We start from the raw sequence: 25,000 nt of genomic DNA, 5'->3' as shown, positions 1-25,000 counted from the left end.
CCACCTACACGGGAAGTTGGAGAATTAGTGATGAGTCAGTCAGTCAGTCAGTGAGTGAGTGAGTCAGTCAGTGAGGGCTTTGCCTTTTATTATTATAGATATATATATATATTTATATATATATATATATATATATGTGTGTATGTATGTATGTGTGTATATGTATGTGTATATATATATGTTGATATATGTATATATATGTGGATGTCTATATGTATATATATATATATATATATATATATATATATATATATATATGTAGATATATATATATATATATATATATATATATATATATATATATGTAGATATATATATATATGTAGATATATATATATATGTAGATATATATATATATATATATGTAGATATGTGTATATGTAGATATGTATATAAGTATATATGTTTATGTATATATATGTTTACATAACCTCTTTAACACACTACTTCTCCGCCTCGAAGCGCGGGTATTTTGCTAGTATATATGTGAATATATATGTGTATATATGTGTATATGTATATGTATGTGTATATGTATGTGTATATGTATATGTATGTGTATATATGTATATATGTATATATGTATATGTATGTGTATATATGTATATATGTGTATGTGTGTATGTATGTGTATATATGTGTATATATGTATATGTATGTATATATGTATGTGTATATATATATGTATATATATTTATATATATGTATATATATTTTCCCCCAATGGTACAATATGCCGAAGTGCATCTGCAGCCTCCCAGCGCTGTAGCAGCTTTACCGTGAAAGCAAATCCAAAAGGATTGCGGTCGTGCTATATGTGCCTGTCATCGATGGGTAATACAGGGAACAGTATTACTTGGCCACTAACCTGGCCACAACCCTGCCTGATCACTGTGTCTGTGTATAAGAGAGTAGTAGGTCCCGCTACAATAAATAACCGTGTTGTTCCTGTTTCAAGCAGAAAAAAACCTGGTTTTGCTAAAGTTCTGAGACTCCACCTTCTTTCATAGTGTTGATTGTGGAGTTTTGTGGTTCAGTCCAGAATCTTTTAAGATAGACTTGCAGTGCATCTAAGAAATTTTTTTCTACACCCCTACTTTAAGAATTGGTTTATTTATAAAATGTGTTTTATATTTGTATTTGGGTTTTAAATATTTCTGTACTTTATATTTTATCTAAAGCTGGCAGCCAGAACGTCAGGTTCCATTCAGTGATATACGATTGCCACCTCCACAAGATGCTAAAAAGGACATCGGTGAAGGAGAAGAAGTTGAGGTAAGATCTTCCTATATTATACAATCCTAAATGATGAAAGTTAATATTTGGAGGCAGGTCAGTGAGTGATGGTAATGTTACCCAGTTACTGGTAAAATGTTAGTGGCTGAATTCATGCAGTTGACTGGTCCATGAGCATGTGTCACTGACGAGGAATCACTGAGGGTTATGCTACTCTGTTTTATGTCCTCATTTAGGTAGGCCAGCAACAAAACCTTGGCCTCAGAGTCAGACACGAATACTCCTTTGTTCAGCAGAAGAAGTGAGGCTGTTGCATGTATCACAACAGAAAGAGTATAATACTGTATAACTCAATTACTGTCTCTTTCTCTCTCAGCCTTGCTGCTGCCTCCCTTCACCATTTGTTTGTTCTGTAAGATTAGAGGTATAGTTGGTATAACTTAATTGCCATGTTCTGCATATCAAATGTTTCGGGGCTTCACAGTGCCTTTACTGTATTTATTCCTTGTTTTTAAGTAATATAATAACAATAAATTGCCCTGAACAAACATATAGGCAAAACATAGCACTGACACAGGCACACTAGGCATGCTAGCTGTTAATGCTCCAGGCTCAGCTCCAAATGTTACATTTGCATCTGGATGGCTGAGAAACAGTGTTCCATTTTCCTACTTGCTGAAAAACACCCTTTGAATAGCCTCTACTGACATACAAGAGCTTCCTCAGAACTTCAGGGCCATTCAGTGCACACACAAGTGTTTTTTATTGCTGAAGAGCTTGGAATGTTTGCTTTTATGTGGAATTCAAGCCAAATTTATATTTTAAACCAGTCTATCATAAATAAATGTTCTGCAGTTCAGTGACAGACTAAAAAGGACAGTGACATCAATAGAGCTCTCCCAGTTATGACATGACATATGATAAAGGAGTTAAATGTCTTAGAAAGTGCAGGTTCAGCATTTTCACATGAAGCTGAAACATCTTAATACCTACAATCAACTTGTAATAACTAAAGCCAGAAAAATTGTGTGCATCTGTAAAGTAATAAATTGCAAGGAAATGGATGGCTTTACTTTATAACATGCAATTCTCTGCTATGACACAGCACATACACAGGTGTGGTATGTTGTTGGAAATAGCAAGTTCTGTACTTTTTCGTAATTAAAGTGTCTTGACACAGTAATTTGTTTATAATGGAAAAAAATTCAAAAGCTTTGTAAACATGGTGGCAGTGTCAAGAGTTGATACTCTCAATCAGATAGGCTTAAACAAGGGGGCTCCGCCCCCTGCTCACTTCGCTCGCCTACCCCCGGCGTTTTGAACCCGTGCCCGCTGGGCAGCCACGTGTGAGGATGACGCACGTTTAATACGGAGCGTTCGCCCGTGTCACTCTGGGGCCCTCCACTGTTAAAATGGAGCTCCGTCCGTACTATTATGCGGTGCATTGTGGAGTACGGGTCCGCCCGCGCTGTGTGGTGTGGACGTTTAACTGTCGTTGTTTCTGCCTTTATGTTCTGTATCTCGGTGTGCATGTGTTCCGTGCCTAGGTTTTTTTGAAGCTGTTGCTTTTCAGTTTTCATCATCTGTAACTCGCTCTCCATGTGTTTGTCCCCGTTCTTTAATCCCTTTATAAAGTTTTACTTCGTTTCCAGCAGCTCCGTGTATGACTGTATGTGAATGTGTGCTTTTCTACTTTTATTTTTCTATTTTTATTTATTGATCACTTTCCAGACAGAAGAGCAGCTTCAGCGACAGACTGCTGTCACTGTCCTGCTCCACAGACAGATTGAGGAGATCGTTCCTCCCCCAAACTATGCGACTCTTCAATTCCACGCGGTGGGGTAAACGTTAACATTTAACATTATTATACAAAGTTATTGTCTGTATTTCACCTGCATTATTATCTTTCTTTAATTTAATATTATTTATTGTATCAGTATGCTGCTGCTGGAGAATGTGAATTTCCTTCTGACCTCGCTTTATCCTGCTTGCGGCATGTCAGACGGTTCGTAGTCTTTCTCGTTTTACTCTGGGCAGGGGGGCTAGGGGGGCGTTGCCTCATTTTTTATTTCTGTTAGTGGAAGGGGGCTTTGTGTGTCGTGGGTCTGAATTCTCCTTTTTGTGTACGTCCCGTTTCGTGTGCTATGTCCGTAGTCTGTTCCGTTTCGTGTGCAATGGGCTTTGTGTGGCGCTCGCGTCTGACTCCTTTTTTTTTTGTGTGCTAGGGGCGCGTTGCCTCATTTTTTATTTGTGTTAGTGGAGGGGGGCATTGTGTGTCGTGGGTCTGAATCCTCTTTTTTGTGTGCGTACCGTTTCGTGTGCTATGTGGCGCTTGCATCTGACTCCTTTGTTTTTGGTGCGCTAGGGGCGCGTTGCCTCATTTCTTATTTCTGTTAGTGGAGGGGGGCTTTGTGTGTCGTGGGTCTGAAGCCTCTTTTTTGTGTGCGTCCCATTTCGTGTGCTATGGACTTCGTGTGGCGCTGTGTGCCAAGGGTTTGTGTGGCGCCTGCGTCTGACTCCTTTTTTTTGTGTGCTATGGGCCCGGCGCCTCATTTCTTATTTTCCGTTGCTTGGAGGGGGGCTTTGTGTGGCGCCTGCGCACTACGTCTTTTGCGTCCACGGCCCATGTCCCTGCGTCCATATCCGGTTTACCATTCTCGTTTAGTAATATGGATTGTGTTGTACATTTATTAGAGACACTAATTTGAAAAAAGTATTAAACATTGTGTGTTTCTCATTGTGGTGGAAAGATCCGTTTTAATAATAGGGGAGAGAAAAATAATTACGTTATACGCCACTTTATGCATATATAAATGTTTGCCTCTTGCACTGTTTTCAGCCTTGAGATGAATACGTCATGTACCACTTGAAAATATACCCTTTACTATAAATATTTTTTTTTATCTTATGCTGTAATCTTTCTGTGGCACACTGGACGAGCCGTATGGACATTTCTTTGCACCGTGATGATCTATGAGCCGGGGATGATCTGTCATCTTGGTTATAATTTATACACTGGATTGCTCTTGATTCTTTCTATATGTGCTTAATGATTAAGAAATGATCTGAGGTTTACACCCAGCTGGATGCAGCTCTGGGCGATCCTGCCTGTAATACCCAGCACTATATGTATGTGGCTGTATGTTGGAACCTCCGAATTTTGGTATCTTCATGTGCATTTTGTAATATCTCCTACTATGCTTTTTCTGCTGCTTGCCACTCATCTGTGCCACCCCATCCTCCCGTCTCACATTCTCTGCTGTGCTGCTTCTCTGCTACTATCAGATAAGTATTGCTCTCTACTATGCTAAAATACTCTCGCGACAAACTCCTTCATATTAAACAGTTTGTCCAGAGCAAATGGTCAGACTGGAATGTCCTAAAAGACAATGGTATTGTGCACCGCTCAAAATATTTACATCGCGGGTCAGGTCGCAGCCACAGCCGGGCTGCGAATGAATAGTTCACCGGCAGCATTTGCTCAGGAATAAGCTGTCCTACTCATGGCTGTGGAAATAGGAGTGTCAATGTGCCAAATCTGCATTATGTTAAAATAAAAGTGCAACTTCATCAGAGTTCTCTCAGCTCACAACTTGCCTCAGTGAAATTAAAACCTGGATGGAGCAGAACTATTTAAAATTAAATTGCAACAAAAATGAGCTCCTGCAAATTGGCATTAAAGCGCTACTTAAGAAAACAAGCTCCTTTTCAGTCACTTTTGACGGTGATCTCATCAGACCTTCTTCTGATGCAAGGAACCTTGGTGTCATTTTTGATTCCTCCCTTTCTTATTCTGCCCACATAAACCACATTAAGAAACTTTCTTACTTTCACTTCCATAACATAACCCATTTTCGCTCATTCCTCTCCTTTTCTAATGCTGAGAAACTTGTACATGCTTTTATCACATCCTGCATCAATTATTGTAACTCGCTGCTGGCAGGTGCCCCTTCTAATCTTATATCACAGCTCCAGTTGATTCAAAACTCTGCTGCAAGAGTCCTTACACAAACCAGCAACAGTGAACACATCACACCCATCCTGCTTCGCCTTCAGTGGCTCCCTGTGTCTTACAGGATTGAATATAAAATTCTGTTAATAACCTACAAAGCTGTAAATGGCCTTGGACCGGACTACATCAGTGATCTTCTAAATCACTATGCTCCTGTTCGCCTACTAAGGTCCTCTGATTCTGGTAATCTTGTTGTGCCTCACACTAACCTGCACTCTATGGGTGACAGGGCCTTCAGCTCCATAACACCCAGACTTTGGAATGACATCCTGAAATTAATTAGATCAGCTGACTCCATTCATTCTTTTAAAAAACAACTTAAAACTCATCTAGTTAGGAAGGCTTTTAACTTAACTTAAAATTCTGCCCTTTCAGTTTACCTCTCTGTCCAGGTGCTCAGGATAATTTGTGTGTCTGTTATATCACAAATTAGGTTATTTGTTAGATTTTTCTTTTAGTATTGAATTTAGTATTTTACTCTGGTTTATTGTCCTTTATTCTATTTAATACTTTATCTGTTTCATTGTTCTATTCAGGAATACATTTGTATCCAGTGTTACATATACTCTGCTGTTTTTTCTAAGAATCTGTGAAGCGCCTTGAGCATGGGAAAGGCACTATATAAATAAAATGTATTATTATTATTACTACAATGTGCTGACAACAAATTTGTTTGGAGGCAGTCACCAAAAATACAAGTTTTAAATGTGTTTTTTTTTTTGATGGCCTAAGGTTTTTCATGATGCTATTATGTCTGATATTCTCTAATTTGATATCATCATAGATTCACTTCTTCCTGTTATAGCAAACCCACCCAGAAAAATTGATTCAGACATCAGTTCTTCTGTCATAAGTGGGAGCTGTATTTTCTCAGCTAAGCAAATGAATAACCCCATTTTCTTATCTGTTGTGGGCACTGCTATCTCACAGGTCTGTTATTGTGGGTTCAAATTCTGGTCTGGGGACATTCTTTAAGTAATTTGTACATTCTGCCCTATGTCTGATAAGTTTACTTGGGGTGTTCTAGTATTCTTCCACATTCATTAAAGGTGTCAGATTGGTTTGCTTGTTTAAATTGGGCTGAAGTAGGTGTGCTGTGAAATGTCCAATGTAGGATCCTGTATTGTATATGATGCCTTAAAATTCCCTTAATTTACAGTGCCAATAACAGAATATGGAATGAATTTAAAATAAAAAAAAATAAAAAATAAAGACCTCAAATCTATTGTCTTTATATTAGAGACACTGTTATTAACAGCATCAAAAACTGCAACATGTTCTAATATCTCATCATGGGCAGGGTAGAAACTAGATGGGGTTACAAAATACAAACAGCATGGTTATGAAAGATAGGGATGTGTTAGTGCCAAATTGAACAGATATGCCTCTCAATTTTGAGCCTGTTTTCTAGAATATACAAAAGCAAGGGACGCAGACTTAAAGATTAAAGCATTTTAACCATGTTTTTCTTTCTGTGGTAGTACAACTTTGCTTAGTTTTTGGAAAAATGATTGAAATTAAAGGTTTGGTTAAATTGTTTTTGTGAAATTATCTGCTGTTTTTAAGTAATAGAAGAAACCCGACACACCACCTTTTCAGTGCATCATCTATATTAGTGATGCCTTGATTAGTTTTTTAGGGCCGATACTGATCACCTATTTCATGTTACTGAATTGGCCGATTCTGATACCTTTTTTTTTTTACTAATATCCCTTTAAAAACTTTTTACTTTAAACACCCACAAACCAGATGTGTAGAAGCCTTATGTTCTATATTAAGATGTGTGAGAGATGGCCGGCAGTTTACCCCGGCCAGCACACCCAGACCTGAAAATAAAAATTATTCTGTGCACAGATGTTAACTTTGGTATTTTTAAACTATAGACAACAGGTGTTACCTGTTCATTTTTTATTGACAAACTTACATTCTAAAGTTACATTCTGTAGGCTTGTTGTTCAGTGACAGTATAAATACTGAAATAAATAAAATTACTGTAAAATACAGTTTAACTATTTAAATGTGTACAGAAAATATGTATGCATAATATATTTGACATAAAGGAAAATAAAATGCTTCTTGCAATTATAAATTGTCATGTTGTTCTGTTTCTTCTGTAATGTTTTTATCTGAAACAAGGCTTAATTAAAAAGTTTTTCGTTTCATTTTTCTAACAAAATTATATATTCTCATACATACATTCATAATTTTGGATCATTTTAAATCTTTAATTGCATTACAGCTCTTAGTGTTAAAATTTACATTTACTGTATTTATACAAATGTATTTATTTATTACAATTTACTGGCATTTCCAATTCTTGTGGTGTAATTATAAATATGGATTACAATTTAGTTATGCTGTACTTGTTTCTTACCAAAACTTGTACTATAGGACACACACAAACACAGTACAAACTTTAAAAAAAACTCAAGATCTATCTTTTCAGCTAACAAGCCTATTGTTTACTAAGCAACAATTTTAAATTCTTCATCTGTTCTTTTTCTAATTCAACATGTGAGCTGCTGTACAAAATACAGCTTGCTCACCATCCAGACCCAGACAAGCAGTGTTTGTTTTATTTAAAGGATAAAATAAAAAGGCCTGAATTCATTAAATTAGCTTTTCTTGCTCTTTGTCTAATTGTGGAGGGAAACTCCTTTTATTCCTGTTTATCAGTTTATTACTTCACTTTCTTAGATGTAAAGGTTAATACAGTAATCCCTCACTTATCGCGAGAGATAAGAATTTCCACGAAGTAGGGACACCATATTTATTTAATTATTTAACGTATATTTGGACGTTTTTAAACCCTCCCTGTATTGTTTACAACCCATCCTTTACTCTACTAATAACAGGGACAACTGCTAAGCAATATGAAATCGGTAGATAAGTTTACACTTACTGTATAGCGAAGTACACGTAGCTATATATGACGTGATGATGGTGATGAATATGCTGCGCAGTAAAAATGATGACGATGAAGGTGATAATCCCCTGAATGCAGTAGCAAGAGCACGTTAATGCTGAATGAGTGAGATGAGACTTCCTGGTTAATGCAGCACTCCGTCGCTGAGCCAGTCAGCAGCACACAGGAACTTAACTGCGTGCTCTGATTGGGTAGCTTCTCAGCCATCCGCCAATAGCATGTCTTGTATGAAATCAACTGGGCAAACCAACTGAGGAAGCAAATACCAGAAGTAAAAAGACCCATTGTCCGCAGAAACCCGCATTATATATTTAGATATGCTTACATATAAAATCCGCGAAGTCGTGAATCCGCGAAAAGTGAACCACGAAGTAGCGAGGGATTACTGTGTTCTAATCCTATCTCTCTAGTAAATTCTACCTTTCTGCTATCCATTTAGATAATAAATGTACACTACGGTGACATCGTTGCATATGCCTTAGAAAAGCTGATGCTTATAAAAAATCTTTTTTTGTAAAAATCTTTTTTTGTTATCGGCCAATTTACCAGTTGAGTCTTTTGTAGTGAAAATCAGTCAATTTAGATTAGCTGCAGATCGATCATATTGTTACTAATTCATATTTAATCTTGTGTGTTTAATGAACTTTTGTACTATGTTTACTTATGTTACATGAGCACTGGTACTGGTTTTGGTATTTAAAACTTTGATCACTTTCATTGAAAGTGTAATCTATTCTTCAGAGCTCAAAGTATATGGAAAGTTAAATAATTCTCCTGTCAAGTTTTATGGTCTTTTCCTTATCATTATTTTTACTACTTTATTTCTCAGGTATATTTTCACAAGGAAACAATTTCTTCTCTGGAGTGAAGTAACTGGGTTTATAATAATTTACCATTATTGTCATGTAAATTTATGTAAAAATAATTTAAGTTCATGGATGCCTACCAACTGTACACCTGTAATATATTTTACTGAACAGTACAATATAAGCAATTACAATTTAATTTGTATGGGGGTAGTATTAATTAAAAAAACAAAGACAGTAAAGAGGTGGAGGAAGTACTTCTGTAACACTTTTAGCGGAATGTACATAGGTTGTACTTTTAAAATACAGGTAAAATTCCGTTACAACGAATATCTTTACAATGAAATTTTCATTACAGCTAATTATTTTTATGATCCTGACAGTTTCCCCATATGACACAAGTGTGTAGAAGTCTTGTTACTACGAAATACATTCAGCAGATACTTTCATTACAACGAAGTGTCCTTGAAATGCCTGAATGAATTATCTGCAGAGCAGTTAATTCTGTGGTATTGTACGCAACGATCCCCAAACAGAAACATTGTAAATTTTTTTTTCTTTCTTCGAACATTCCTCGTACTATTTTTTTTTTCTGTTTTTGTTTTCTGTGGTTTTCAGTGATACCTTTTGCTTATTGCTTGTCAACATTTGAAAAACATCCATTGGAATTTAACTCATTGTCACCCTCCTATAGAAATGGCAGACATGAAAAAACAACAACAGTTCATATTAGAAAGAAAAAAAAAATTAAAATTTTTGCACCTCTCAATTGCGGCAAAAAGAAAAAAGACGTCAATGAATTCGGAATTCCATCATCAACTTTCTTGAAAGGCCGAGCAAAGAAAGAAGAAAAATCTCAGGTTGCAAACATATGCGAATGGCTACATTTGAAGGCGTCGAAAAGAAGTTTTTATGTGGTTCAGTGATGCTTGTTCAAGAAACATTCCTATTAATGCGGCACTCATTCAAGAAAATGTGACGTTTCTAAACTCTCTTGGGAGCTCCCCCAACTGGACAACACGCCGAAGAGCGTCCCGAAGTGCGATCACCGCATCTGTGGAAGACTGTTTATCGATTGCTGGGACAACAGCAGGCTCACCGCTCTGCTGCTGCTCGCTGCCAAAGCAGAGCGGTAAAGATCTCGATGACTGATACAAGGAATAATGTAAATGCAGGGAAAAGTATTACTACAACACTGCCTGACTACTATGTCTGTGTGTAGGAGAGTGGTAGATCAAGCTACAATAAATAACCCTGCTGTTCCTGTTTTAAGCTGAATAAAGATGGTTTTGCTAAGTACTGAGGCTCAGCCTCATGTTTTGGGGTGCAAGACAGGGACTTATAGCACGACCACGATCTTTTAGGATTTGCTTCTGTGGCACTTCGCTGTAGCACTGTGAGTCTGCGGTTGCCCTGACCTGGTAACAGACAATCTTCCACAGACGTGGCAATCGCGCTTCGGGTTGGGGGTGGTGTCCAAAACGGTTCAGAAACCTCACAATATGAAGAAGAAGAAAAGGATGATTTGGCTTCTGATTGATAACTATGCTGCCCACAACATGCTTCCACATTTAGATAATGTTCGAGTTGAATTCTTCCCACCCAATTGCACAGCAGTGCTTCAGCCATTGTATTTGGGCATCATTCGCACCCTGAAAGTGTATTATCGCAAAGGAAATGCTGAGAAAAATTATCGTCAACATAACTTGTAGACAGGAGGAGATTAAAATGAACGCGAAAGAAGCTATTGAAATGATTACAAACGCCTGGACGCAAGTTAAAGAAAGCACTATAGTGACAAGTACAGAATCTTATTACTACGAAATTTTCATTACAGTGAATATTTTTTAGGTCCCTGGAAGTTTGTTGTAACAGAATTTTACCTGTACTTCAAAATTGATGCAACATGATTCTATTATTAAACAGTCTGTTACATTGTTTCTTGTTCAATCTCACAGATTTACTCACGAGCTAATGATCAGGAACCCTGTGGTTGGTGGCTTGCCAAAGTGCGAATGATGAAGGGTGATGTATGTTCTAAAAATTACATTTATTATTGTCTATTGAATAGTTGACTTTTTTGTAATACTGTTCTAGATTTTTCTCATATTACAAAATTTTATTTGCTCTGCAGTTTTATGTTATTGAATATGCGGCTTGTGATGCCACTTACAATGAAATAGTTACATTTGAACGTCTTCGACCTGTGAATCGTAATAAGCCTGTGACAGAGACAACCTTCTTCAAATGTATAATTCCAGTTCCAGAGGATTTAAGAGATGCGTAAGTACAATAATTTTAAAGATAAGGATTTCCAAACAAATTCCAAAAAAAAAAACTGAATAAGGTACTGTTATATAAATTTGTGTCACAGGTTGTTGATAAATGGATGTAAAAATGTAAGTCTTAACATTTCCCAGACATAAATTGTATATATCAAATTTATATTCTTTTTTTTTTTTTTTTTGCAAACTGTTTGTTTTTTCTCATATCGTAAACTTATCCAAGGTTTAGCAGTTAAACAAATTAAAAATATTTAACAGTAAATCGGATATTTATTCCTCCAAAAACCTTTACAGAAAAATGAATGAAATGCTCCCTGTTACTTAGTTATTTTTAAGATTGTTTGCACATTATGCCCTTGTCAGGCAATTACTTGTTTTGCCTTCATTAACTATTTATCTCTTACCAGTATCTCACAGAACAACATAAAAATGCTTACTGCAAAATGTAGTTTAGCAGCTTTATAGAAAGTGATATTTCTTTATATTTTAACTTACAAATGCGGTTCTGAAATAAAATAGATGCACATTTTGAGTTTGATTGCCTTGTACCACACTGTGTTTTTACAGTAGGTTATGGATCTTCTTTGTATTTGTCATGTCTGTCATTTCTTTGTACTACACATGACCCTGCTGTGTGTAGCTATGATGTTGGACCGTTGTAGAAATGTGTTGTGTACATTAACCACTGATTTTTAATTTGTTGTCTGAGCCTGCTGCATTTTTATCATCCAAATTAATGACACTTTATTGCTGCAGTTCCTTGTCCTCTGTCTCATGCAGTAGTACAGTTGCACTGGTAGAGCACTCTGCAAATTTAAAGTCCAATATGGCATGTTTACATTAGTGCTGGGTGATATGGACAACAATATAATCACAATATTTGTTTCTGTATTGATTGATTTCAATAATTATCACAATATAATTTCAAACAGTGCAAATATGTTAAATTGGAAACCTAACACAATGAAAACCAAATCTGCATTACTAGCTACAATAGATATCTACTTCTATTCTCTATCACTTAAAAATCTTGGATAGAGCAGTATCTAAAATAATTTGGGATCTTGCTTGTTTTTTTTTCTTTTCTATAAAATTTTGCAGCACACATTTTGTATTGTGAATTTTGCACCCTTCCAAAGGACAGGTTTCATTGTGCACAGAAGGAGCTTGGAGGTAGTTTTCCAGTTGTTGGTTTGTGAGTCCAGCTGCTGTAACAGAATGCTGTTTCTTGATTAAGCTGCCCAGTCTTCTCTTGTTTGGCTGGTGCTGGTGCTTTTTCCTCTGCTTCTGCTGTACTGACAACAGACCTGTGAAGTCCAGTAGCTGAAGTGCTCTGGCTTTCTTGCATTATTTCAACCACAGCTCTGGCTTTCATGGCATTCGCTTTCTCAGGTTTCACATAGCATGTTTTGAAATAAGGATTAAGAAGGGATGATATGTCCAGAAGGTCATCAATAGCAGTGCCATCATATTTGTTATTTAAGTAGCTGATGACAGTAGTTGTAATATTCTTTCTGAGTTCAGGGCCCTTATCCTTTGGCTGCTCACTGAGGTGGAGCATAAGCTTCACATATAATACACTGACAGATGATTCCCCTAACACTATCTGTGAAACTAACTAGTGGATTTAAAGTCTTGTGGACAGACTTGAGGATGTCCATGTCTTGCCACGTGGGCAGGCATAGGATTGTATGTAAATATATATTTTTTTAAGATTTTTAAGCACAAATATAGTTAACTAGCAAAATACCCGCGCTTCGCAGCGGCGAAGTACTGCTTTAAAATTTTAAATAATAAACTGAGGGAAATTATACCAATAATTATTTGTTAAGGATCTCTTTGTATACCATGTTGTCAGTTCGCCCCTCCGGTTGTAATATGACCAAGTTGTGCGCTGAGCTTACTCTTGAGCATGCAACGTATAGTTGGCCATGTGAAAAGCAAATCAAGAACAGCAAGTCCGCGCCAGATGCGGAGCTCAGCTCGGAGTGAAATGAAGTGAATGAAATGAGGTGAATGGGAGGGTAGATGATCACGTGACTCCAACACCCGCCTTAACTCTCCATCACTCCACAAACAGTCTCTCGGATCCCAACTCTCCTTTTATATATATATATATATATATATATATATATATACTAGCAAAATACCCGCGCTTCGCAGCGGAGAAGTAGTGTGTTAAAGAGGTTATGAAAAAAAAGGAAACATTTTAAAAATAACGTAACATGATTGTCAATGTAATTGTGTTGTCATTGTTATGAGTGTTGCTGTCTTTTTTATATATATATATATATATATATATATATATATATAATATACACACACACACACATAAACACATATATACATATACATATATATACATATCTACATATATATATACATATACACATCCATATATATACATATATATATATATATATATATATATATATATATATATATATATATATATATATATATATATACACATATCAACATATATACACACATACATAAACACACACATATACATACACACACACACATACATAAACACACATATACATTCACACACACACACACATATATATATATATATATATATATATATATATATATACATGCACAGACACATATATATACACATATATATACATATCTACATATATACAGTGGTGTGAAAAACTATTTGCCCCCTTCCTGATTTCTTATTCTTTTGCATGTTTGTCACACAAAATGTTTCTGATCATCAAACACATTTAACCATTAGTCAAATATAACACAAGTAAACACAAAATGCAGTTTTTAAATGATGGTTTTTATTATTTAGGGAGAAAAAAAATCCAAACCTACATGGCCCTGTGTGAAAAAGTAATTGCCCTCTTGTTAAAAAATAACCTAACTGTGGTGTATCACACCTGAGTTCAATTTCCGTAGCCACCCCCAGGCCTGATTACTGCCACACCTGTTTCAATCAAGAAATCACTTAAATAGGAGCTGCCTGACACAGAGAAGTAGACCAAAAGCACCTCAAAAGCTAGACATCATGCCAAGATCCAAAGAAATTCAGGAACAAATGAGAACAGAAGTAATTGAGATCTATCAGTCTGGTAAAGGTTATAAAGCCATTTCTAAAGCTTTGGGACTCCAGCGAACCACAGTGAGAGCCATTATCCACAAATGGCAAAAACATGGAACAGTGGTGAACCTTCCCAGGAGTGGCCGGCCGACCAAAATTACCCCAAGAGCGCAGAGACGACTCATCCGAGAGGTCACAAAAGACCCCAGGACAACGTCTAAAGAACTGCAGGCCTCACTTGCCTCAATTAAGGTCAGTGTTCACGACTCCACCATAAGAAAGAGACTGGGCAAAAACGGCCTGCATGGCAGATTTCCAAGACGCAAACCACTGTTAAGCAAAAAGAACATTAGGGCTCGTCTCAGTTTTGCTAAGAAACATCTCAATGATTGCCAAGACTTTTGGGAAAATACCTTGTGGACTGATGAGACATAAGTTGAACTTTTTGGAAGGCAAATGTCCCGTTACATCTGGCGTAAAAGGAACACAGCATTTCAGAAAAAGAACATCATACCAACAGTAAAATATGGTGGTGGTAGTGTGATGGTCTGGGGTTGTTTTGCTGCTTCAGGACCTGGAAGGCTTGCTGTGATAGATGGAACCATGAATTCTACTGTCTACCAAAAAATCCTGAAGGAGAATGTCCGGCCATCTGTTCGTCAACTCAAGCTGAAGCGATCTTGGGTGCTGCAACAGGACAATGACCCAAAACACACCAGCAAATCCACCTCTGAATGGCTGAAGAAAAACAAAATGAAGACTTTGGAGTGGCCTAGTCAAAGTCCTGACCTGAATCCAATTGAGATGCTATGGCATGACCTTAAAAAGGCGGTTCATGCTAGAAAACCCTCAAATAAAGCTGAATTACAATTTTGCAAAGATGAGTGGGCCAAAATTCCTCCAGAGCGCTGTAAAAGACTCATTGCAAGTTATCGCAAACGCTTGATTGCAGTTACTGCTGCTAAGGGTGGCCCAACCAGTTATAAGGTTCAGGGGGCAATTACTTTTTCACACAGGGCCATGTAGGTTTGGATTTTTTTTTCTCCCTAAATAATAAAAACCACCATTTACAAACTGCATTTTGTGTTTACTTGTGTTATATTTGACTAATGGTTAAATGTGTTTGATGATCAGAAACATTTTGTGTGACAAACATGCAAAAGAATAAGAAATCAGGAAGGGGGCAAATAGTTTTTCACACCACTGTATATACATATCTACATATATATATATATATATCTACATATATATATATATATATATATATATATATATATATATATATATATATATATATATATAGACATACATACATAGATTGACACATATATATATATACATATCTACATATATATATGTAATTGTGTTATTGTTATGAGTGTTGCTGTCATATATATATATAGCAAAATACCCGCGCTTTGCAGCGGAGAAGTAGTGTGTTAAAGAGGTTATGTAACTATATATATACATAAACATATATACATATATATACATATCTACATATACACATATGTACATATACATATATATATACATATGCAAATTTACATATCTACATATATATATATATATATATATATATATATATATATATATAGATATAAATATAGACATACATATATACATACATACATTCACATATATATATATATATATATATATATATATATATATATATATATATATATATACAGTGGAACCTCGAGATACGATCACCTCTGTATACGAGAAATTCAAAATACGAGGAAAGTATGAGCGAAAAATTCAGATCTAAATACGAGCATTGGCTCGCGTAACGAGCCACGAGCCAGGCTGTGGGTATAGCTCGCGGCTTAGCGAGGGGGCGTGGTAGCAGTTGCGAGCCGCGATCTGCTGTGTCTGAGTTTCTCACTTAAGTGCACAGGTGGAAAACTGCCCACATCCATGATTGTTCCTGTGGCTGATGGGCTGCAGCTGCCATGTCCCTCCCGCATATATAGAGAAGCGTGAGCCGGTTAAGGGGGAGAAGAAGTGAAAGAAAAGAGAGGAGAGAGAACGGAGGTTGCAGGCAGGCAGGCAGGAGGAGGAGGAGGAGGAAGAAGTCGGTGCGGGAGAGCGAGCGAGTGCAGGTTCGCGTGTAGCTGAACAGGCGAGCCAAACAGCTGAAGCAGGACGGCGTAGAGAAGGTCAGCTGCATTAAGAGTGTCTCGCCTGTTGCAGAGCCCGCAGGTGAGACGCTAACAGAGAAGAAGCACCAGGGATTGTCATCTGCTTTTTAAAGACTGCATCCTTTTGACGTTTTAACCTTGTGTTAAAGGATTGTTATTCTTGTGTATTTTAAACCTCCACTTCACAACTGTTTTAAGGATTATTTATTTAAAGATTTATTGAATGCTCTACTGCACTTTGGACACCTGTTTTGATTCTTTTAATAATCAGTTATATTATTTACCAGTGTTATTTATTAAAGGTAGACTACAGTATATATAATTTATCAGTGTTATTTGTTAGGAAAATTGATTTTTATGTTAATATATTTGGGGTGCGGAACGGATTAACTGGATTTCCATTATTTTCAATGGGGAAGTTTGTTCTAGATACGAGAAATTCACTATACAAGCTCAGTGCTGGAACGAATTAAACTCGTATCTAGAGGTTCCACTGTATATATATATATATATATATATATATATATATATATACATATCTACTTATTGGCTCCTGTATTTAGGATGTAGCGGGTTGGATAATGGATGGATGGACATCTGTATGCATAGCCCTATTTGCCCGTTTTCATTTTTTTTCTTTCTTCAGTAATATTTCAGTAAACCCGGAGCTTGTCAGTTCAAATCCTAGTACTGACACCACTGTGTGACCCTGAGAAGTCACTTCACCTGCCTGTGCTGCAAAAAACAAAAGTAATGTAACAAATTGTACCTCCGATGTTGCAAGATGCTGGAATAAAGGCATAAGTAAAATAGATAAATATGTATTATACACATAGGAACTATTCATTTATTTTCAGTTAAGTCATCTGCAGCAAACTTTTATAAATGAGGGTTTCTCATTTTTAGATAGTGCAAACTGTTTCTTCTTCATTGACGTTTTCACTTGGAGAGCTTTTTTCATTTCATTGAAAATTAAAGCAGCAGCTGCCAAAATATGTAGCTTTCTTATTAATTTTTCAACATTGAGTAAAATAACTTTATAAAGTAACATAAAAGGTTTAAATACTGGTTATCCTTTTACACTAAAATATTACTAAAGAGATACAAAAAAAGTAAAATGCATATGTTCTTTTTCTTTAAGGAGATTAAATATAACTGAAGAAAGAAAAAAAAAAAGTAAAACAGCCAAATGGGGCTATGCATACGAACTTAAAAGGTTTAAATAAAACAGAAATATACACCTTTATTTTTACTTCCTTAACTTGTGGAGGGTGTATCCTGTAGCAAAGCCCTAACTTTTTTCGTGAAAGCCCGTTTCAGTCAATAAGTCTTAAAAAAAGATGTAAAGATATTGACAATAAGCTAAGCAAACCCAGGAAGACATGGAATCGTTTAAATCAAGTATCATTACATCTTCCTTTCTTAAAGAGAAGTAAGGCAGTACTTATAAGCTTACATATTTATATATAGACATACATACATATATATATATATATATCTATATCCGAAGCCGTGCAAGCACACTCTTGAGAATGCAACGTATAGTTGTACAGGAGAAAAGCAATCTTGCCTCAAATGAATGGCAACCTTTTGTAGGTCTATGAACTTAATTTAAACTTTTGGTTTACACGGTGCTTTCTTTCCGAAGTACCTGCACTCATGAATATGTCTGTATATGCCAGTCGGTCAAATCCACGCGCTTCGCACCGGCGAAGTACCGCTTTTAAATTTTTATTAAGAAGAAAACAAAACCTTTTTAAATTGAGGGAAAATATACTAATAACAGTTTGTTAAGGATCTGTTTTTTTGTGAAGCTGCCTTCACTCGAGTGATCACTTCGACCTGACTTGGTGGCCAACTATAAGCGTTACCTGGTAGGTAACCACCCATACAATCAGATTGTGAATCAGACTACGAATGCCGTGAATGTAATTACCCCGATCTACATGTTGTCAAATAAACGAACCACACGCCGTGGCGCAATTTTAGGGGCTTCGCCTGTAGCGCTGACGTCCGAGGTTCAATTCCCGTAAGGGAGTGAAGTGAGTGGCTGGTTACCTACCAGGTAACGCTTATGGTTGGCCAGCAAGTGAGGTAACATCAACCACGGTGCCTTCAGTTGTGAGAAGCAGATCATAGAATGGTTGAAAATAGTTTACTGTCAAATAATGCAAAGAGTACGCGACACGTCTTTCCCCCTTATTCTTGGCTCATCAGGCGTACACACTCACTGCACTCGCTTACGGTAATTGAACCTCGGACGTCAGCGCTAGAGGGGCTTCGCAGAGGTGAAGTATTGCTTTTAAATTTTAATTAAGAAGAAAAGAAAACCTCCGAGGTTCGATTCCCGTAAGGGAGTGAAGTGAGTGGCTGGTTACCTACCAGGTAACGCTTATGGTTGGCCAGCAAGTGAGGTAACATCAGCCACGGTGCCTTCAGTTGTGAGAAGCAGATCATAGAATGATTGAAAATAGTTTTGCATTTACCTTTTTAGTAAAAGGCGAGCTTTTAAGCCTGAGAAATCACCCCGTAAATGCACACGTTTAATTGCACATGTGTTAATATGAATGCTTACACAGTATTAAAAGACAGTGAACAACGTCATTTACCTTTGTTCCCGCGTTTGATAAAAGGCAAGCTTTTAAGCCTGAGAAATCACCCCGTAAATGCACACGTTTAATTGCACATGTGTTAATATGTATGCTTACACAGTATTAAGACACTCAAAAATTAACGTCATTTACCTTCGTTCCCGCGTTTGACTCGTGCTGTAAATCTCTTCCTTGTTTTTAGTTCACGTGATTACGTAGGAGGCGTAATGACGCAATACGTAACTCCTCCTCCTCCATTAGAGTATATGGACAAAAAACATGTTCCAGTTATGACCATTACGCGTAGAATTTCGAAATGAAACCTGCCTAACTTTTGTAAGTAAGCTGTAAGGAATGAGCCTGCCAAATTTCAGCCTTCCACCTACACGGGAAGTTGGAGAATTAGTGATGAGTCAGTCAGTCAGTCAGTCAGTGAGTCAGTGAGGGCTTTGCCTTTTATTAATATGTATAGATTACACCATAGAATGCACAGTGTAATAGTAAACTAATGTAAAAACTTTGAATAACACTGACACAAACACCCAGGCTCCCTGCAGGCTCTGTCTCTCTCTCTCTCTCTCTCTCTCTCTCTCAGCAGCACGTGAGCCCCCCCCCCCCAACACTGCAGCAGTTCCCACTATAGCCTTACAATCCGATCGCTGTATAAACACTTTTTTTAAATGAGTTTTAAGCACAGGGGGGGGAAAAAAAAGGAACATTTGAACAAATCCGAACTTTATTTAAAAGCCAACCAAGTTCACGCGAATAGCATTACAACCCGATCGCTGTAAACACACTTTTTAAATGAGTTTTAAGCACAGGGGGGAAAAAAGGAACATTTGAACAAATCCTAACTTTACTTAAAAGCCAACCAAGACAGTAACATTGCAGGAGTTCACGCTAATAGCATTACAACCCGATCGCTGTAAACACTCTTTTTAAATGAGTTTTAAGCACAGGGAAAAAATGAACATTTGAAAAAAGAGAAAAGTAACATTGCAACACTTCTCATAATTAAGTCTCAATAATTCTCACCACTCTTCACTTGCTTAGAAGCCATGGTTAACTGCAAAAGCACATGAAATACTGTAGAGCACAAAGAGTTCACAGGTAAAGCACGCATGTCTGCCTGGGAACAATGAACAGGGAGAGGCTGAACACGTGCTTAAATACAGTAATCGGCGCGTACGAACCAGAAGGGAAATGAAATAGAGCACAAAGACTTCACAGTGAAAGCACGCAAGCACGGAGAACAATGCAACACCTGCGGAAATCATCGGCGCGCACAAACCGAAAGGGAAACTGGCTTGTTCGTATACCAAGTGTGTGGTCGTGAACCGAGGCAAAAGTTTGGCAAACTTTTTGGTCGTAAACCGAGTTGTACGTGTACCGAGACGTTCGTGAACCGAGGTTCCACTGTATGTATATGTATGTATGTAATTGTATGTATATATATATATGTATATGTATACGTATGTATATATGTATATGTATACATATATGTATGTGTATATGTATACGTATATGTTTGTATCTATACTAATAAAAGGCAAAGCCCTCACTGACTCACTCACTCATCACTAATTCTCCAACTTCCCGTGTAGGTGGAAGGCTGAAATTTGACAGGCTCATTCCTTACAGCTTACTTACAAAAGTTAGGCAGGTTTCATTTCGAAAGTCAAAGTGTAACGGTCATAACTGGAACCTCTTTTTTGTCCATATACTGTAATGGACTGCAGCTCGCTGGCTGTGGGAGGCAGGGTTGCATATCGCGTCATCACGCCTCCCACGTAATCACGTGAACTGACTTTGAAGGAGAAAGGACGGCCTTATATGGCGTTCGTTTATAAAACAGCGGACAGGCTGTGTAAAGGCAGCTTCACAAAAAAACAGATCCTTAACAAATTGTTATTGGTATATTTTCCCTCAATTTAAAAAGGTTTTCTTTTCTTCTTAATTAAAATTTAAAAGCAATACTTCACCGCTGCGAAGCCCCTCTAGCGCTGACGTCCGAGGTTCGATTCCCGTAAAGGAGTGCAGTGAGTGTGTACGCCTGATGAGCCAAGAATTAGGGCGAAACACGTGTCGCGTACTCTTTGCATTGTTTGACAGTAAACTATTTTCAACCATTCTATGATCTGCTTCTCACAACTGAAGGCACCGTGGCTGATGTTAGCTGACTTGCTGGCCAACCATAAGCGTTACCTGGTAGGTAACCACCCATACAATCAGATTCTGATTCAGACTACGAATGCCATGAATGTAATTACCCCAATCTACATGCTGTCAAATAAACGAACCACACGCCATGGCGTAATTTTAGGGGCTTCGCCTCTAGCACTGACGTCCGAGGTTCGATTCCCGTAAGTGAGTGCAGTGAGTGTGTACGCCTGATGAGCCCAGAATTAGGGCGAAACACGTGTCGCGTACTCTTTGCATTATTTGACAGTAAACTATTTTCAACCATTCTATGATCTGCTTCTCATAACTGAAGGCACCGTGGCTGATGTTAGCTTACTTGCTGGCCAACCGTAAGAGTTACCTGGTAGGTAACCACCCATACAATCAGATTGTGATTCAGACTACGAATGCCGTGAATATATATATGTGTGTGTGTGTATATATATATATATATTTACAAGTATACAAGTATTTACAAGTATATATATATAAGTAGATATGTATGTATGTATGTCTATATTTTTATATATATATATATATATATATATATATGCATATGTATATATATGTGTATATATGTAGATACGTATATATGCATATGTAGATATGTGTATATGTAGATATGTATATGTATATGTATGTTTACATAACCTCTTTAACACACTACTTCTCCGCTGCGAAGCGCGGGTATTTTGCTAGTCTATACTAATAAAAGGCAAAGCCCTCACTGACTCACTCATCACTGATTCTCCAACTTCCCGTGTAGGTAGAAGGCTGAAATTTGGCAGGCTCATTCCTTACAGCTTACTTACAAAAGTTAAGCAGGTTTCACTTCGAAATTCTACGCGTAACGGTCATAATGGTCGACAACGTCCGCCATGTTAAACTTTCGTATTTATGGCCCCATCTTCACGAAATTTGGTAGGCGGCTTCCCTGCGCTAATTGAAACTGATGTACGTACTTATTTCTGAAGCTGTGAGAAAACAGTAAAAAGGAGGCGTGTCAGACGTCGTCGTACATTTTCTGATGCAGCTAGACAGAAACAACTTTGTGACGCTGCCACCAAATACTCGCAGAAAAATCCACAAGTTAATAGACACGCTGTCGCTAAATACTCGCAGGCAAGTTAATAGAGCTTCTGTTTCTAGGTACGATCCCAATAATGAAAAGCGGCTCATACGAAAACAACAAAACAGCATACATTGGATCCATTGATGTTGATTGTGAGTATTGTCAAGCTCATTTGTGGAAATGTGAGTCTCCTGGTTTGTGCTGTAACGGTGGTAAAGTCTCTCTCACTCCTTTACATAAGCTTCCTGACCTTCTTGAGGGCCTGTTAAATGGTGAACATCCTCAAAGTGAGCATTTCTTGAACAACAATCGAAAGTACAACAGTGCATTTCAAATGACGTCATTTGGTGCTAACCAGATCATTGAGGGAAATTTTATGCCTTCATTTAAAGTCCAGGGACAAGTATATCTCTTGATTGCCAGTCTTTTACCTGTGCCTTTGCAACTTTATTTTGTCCGGGACAATGAAAAGGAAGCACAAATGCGGTGCGCTAATAGGCCGTCCGTCACTCCTTGCTTCGCCACAGTATTCACGTCTCCCTGCTGATAACTGCAGCCTTTTTATTTAATCCACGGCTTCTCCGCTGTTTTATTGATCGTTTATTACGATTATAGTTATTATGTAGGTGTTTTAGACTTAGTTTACATTGTTCAGGTACCCATTTCCTTTATTGTTCCAACCGTACCCCCATTAACATGTCTATAGAGGTGACCACTTACCGAGTGGTTTCCATGCCCGGAGATGGCGACTGCCTTTTCCATTCTCTGTGTTACATATTGCACGGCCATATCAGGCTCACTCTTGATATCCGGAGGAACATTTTGTCTTATGTATTGAATGACTGGGACAGGTTCAAGGTGTGGACTGATGACGGTACAGGAGATAATTATACTACACAGGAGCACTATAAGAGTGAAATGCTTAAGCCCTTCACCTATGGTTCTACATGTAAGTTGATGGCTGCCGCTGAATTGTTCGGTTGTCGCTTTCAAGTGTACCGAAATGGCCAAATATTTTACACCTTTGGACAACCGCCAATGCCTCCTCAACCTCTTAGATTCACAGGTGACGATTTGAGTAGTGGACACTTTGATGTTTATGAATGTTTAAACTCTCAAAAGCTGGATGCAGAGTTATCGATGAAACCCATTTCAATTCAAACACCTCCAATTTCCAGTAAGGCTCTGCTATGCAGTGACAATAAGTCTCAGGGACAGACCCTACAAAAGGTTGGCTTTGATTTGAGGCAAGATTGCTTTTCACATGGCCAACTGTACGTTGCATGCTCAAGAGTGAGCTCAGCGCACAGCTTGGTCATACAGTAATCCCTCCTCCATCGCGGGGGTTGCGTTCCAGAGCCACCCACGAAGTAAGAAAATCCGCAAAGTAGAAACCATATGTTTATATGGTTATTTTTATATGTTTTAAGTCCTTATAAACTCTCCCACATGGTTTATAAATATTCCCCGTACAGTTATACAGCATAAACCCTTTATATTCTCTTAGTTATTAGGTAAGATTCGTTGAAGTTATGTATGTAAACACAGTTTATATACTACTCACAAACATACGTATCGTATATCATTGAGGAGTTTTATTTAATATGTAATACAGTTTTAAACATATTGTAATTGAGTAGGTAATATAAAAATACGTGAAAAATCTATAACATGTAAATGCTGTACATAAAACCAAAATGTTATTTTAAAGATACTGTAGAGCGTCTCCGATATCACATTTGTTACAGCCATTACGATAGACAGGCCACCGGCAATAAATACCAACAATGCAAGGAAAAAATTGTATAAAATGTGTGCACAGTTACAATAAACGTACATACATGTACTAAGTACGTAGAAAAATAGTTTTGGGTACTCACCAACTTGTCAGATAATGATGACATTTACTGCACTGTCACAGCTGTTCTAAAGGAGCCTCTTCAGGCGACTGTGTAGCACCGCCGTCGTCTTCTTCCACTGAAGGCGTACTAGGCAGTGTTTTGTGTCTAAGGAACATCGTGATGGGCAGTTGCTGGCGCTGCTTTTTCATTTGTGTAAAGAGGTTCCTATACACTTCCGTGGCACCGTCAAGAGCATTTTTAAATTGCAAAGAACGAATCATTTGCGGGTCCCATTCTTCAACTGATGTCTGGAGATCTTTTGCCATTCGTAGAATGGTCGCGAGACGCTCGAGGGTTAGCACAGCACCCAGGAGCTTAACCACGTGCTCTGATTGGGTAGCTTCTCAGCCATCCGCCAATAGCGTCCCTTGTTTGAATTCAAATGGGCAAATCAACTGAGGAAGCACACGTACTGTAGACCGCAGACATCCGCGAAGCAGTGAAAAATCCGCGATATATATTCACATATGCTTACATTTAAAATCCGCAATGGAGTGAAGCCGCGAAAGACGAAGCGCGATATAGCGAGGGATCACTGTATTACAACCGGAGGGCCGACCTGACAACATGGTATACAAAGAGATCCTTATATATAAGGATAAATAATTATTTGTATATTTTCCCTCAGTTTAAAAAGGTTTACTTTTCTTTTTAATAAAAATTTTAAGGCAATACTTCTCCGCTGCGAAGCGCGGGTATTTTGCTAGTATATGTGTGTATATATGTATGTATATGTATATATGTATGTGTATATGTATATGTGTATATATATGTATGTATAT

The 25,000-nt window shown here is 37.5% G+C and overlaps 1 protein-coding gene across 3 annotated transcripts in view; it reads left to right on the top strand.

Annotated features, from left to right (window-relative positions):
* Positions 1-25,000, top strand: part of fxr1 (FMR1 autosomal homolog 1) — a 128,959-nt gene that overhangs the window by 66,953 nt on the left and 37,006 nt on the right. For all 3 annotated transcript variants that reach the window (XM_051922212.1, XM_051922211.1, XM_051922210.1), the window contains exons 3-5: positions 1,182-1,275; positions 10,939-11,010; positions 11,115-11,263. In XM_051922212.1, the coding sequence (XP_051778172.1) occupies positions 1,182-1,275; positions 10,939-11,010; positions 11,115-11,263 (315 nt within the window). The remainder of the gene's footprint in view (positions 1-1,181; positions 1,276-10,938; positions 11,011-11,114; positions 11,264-25,000) is intronic.

Source organism: Erpetoichthys calabaricus, chromosome 2, assembly GCF_900747795.2.
Source record: "Erpetoichthys calabaricus chromosome 2, fErpCal1.3, whole genome shotgun sequence".
Classification (NCBI taxonomy): Eukaryota; Metazoa; Chordata; class Cladistia; order Polypteriformes; family Polypteridae; genus Erpetoichthys; species Erpetoichthys calabaricus.
This window is presented reverse-complemented; position numbering and strand designations above follow the sequence as displayed.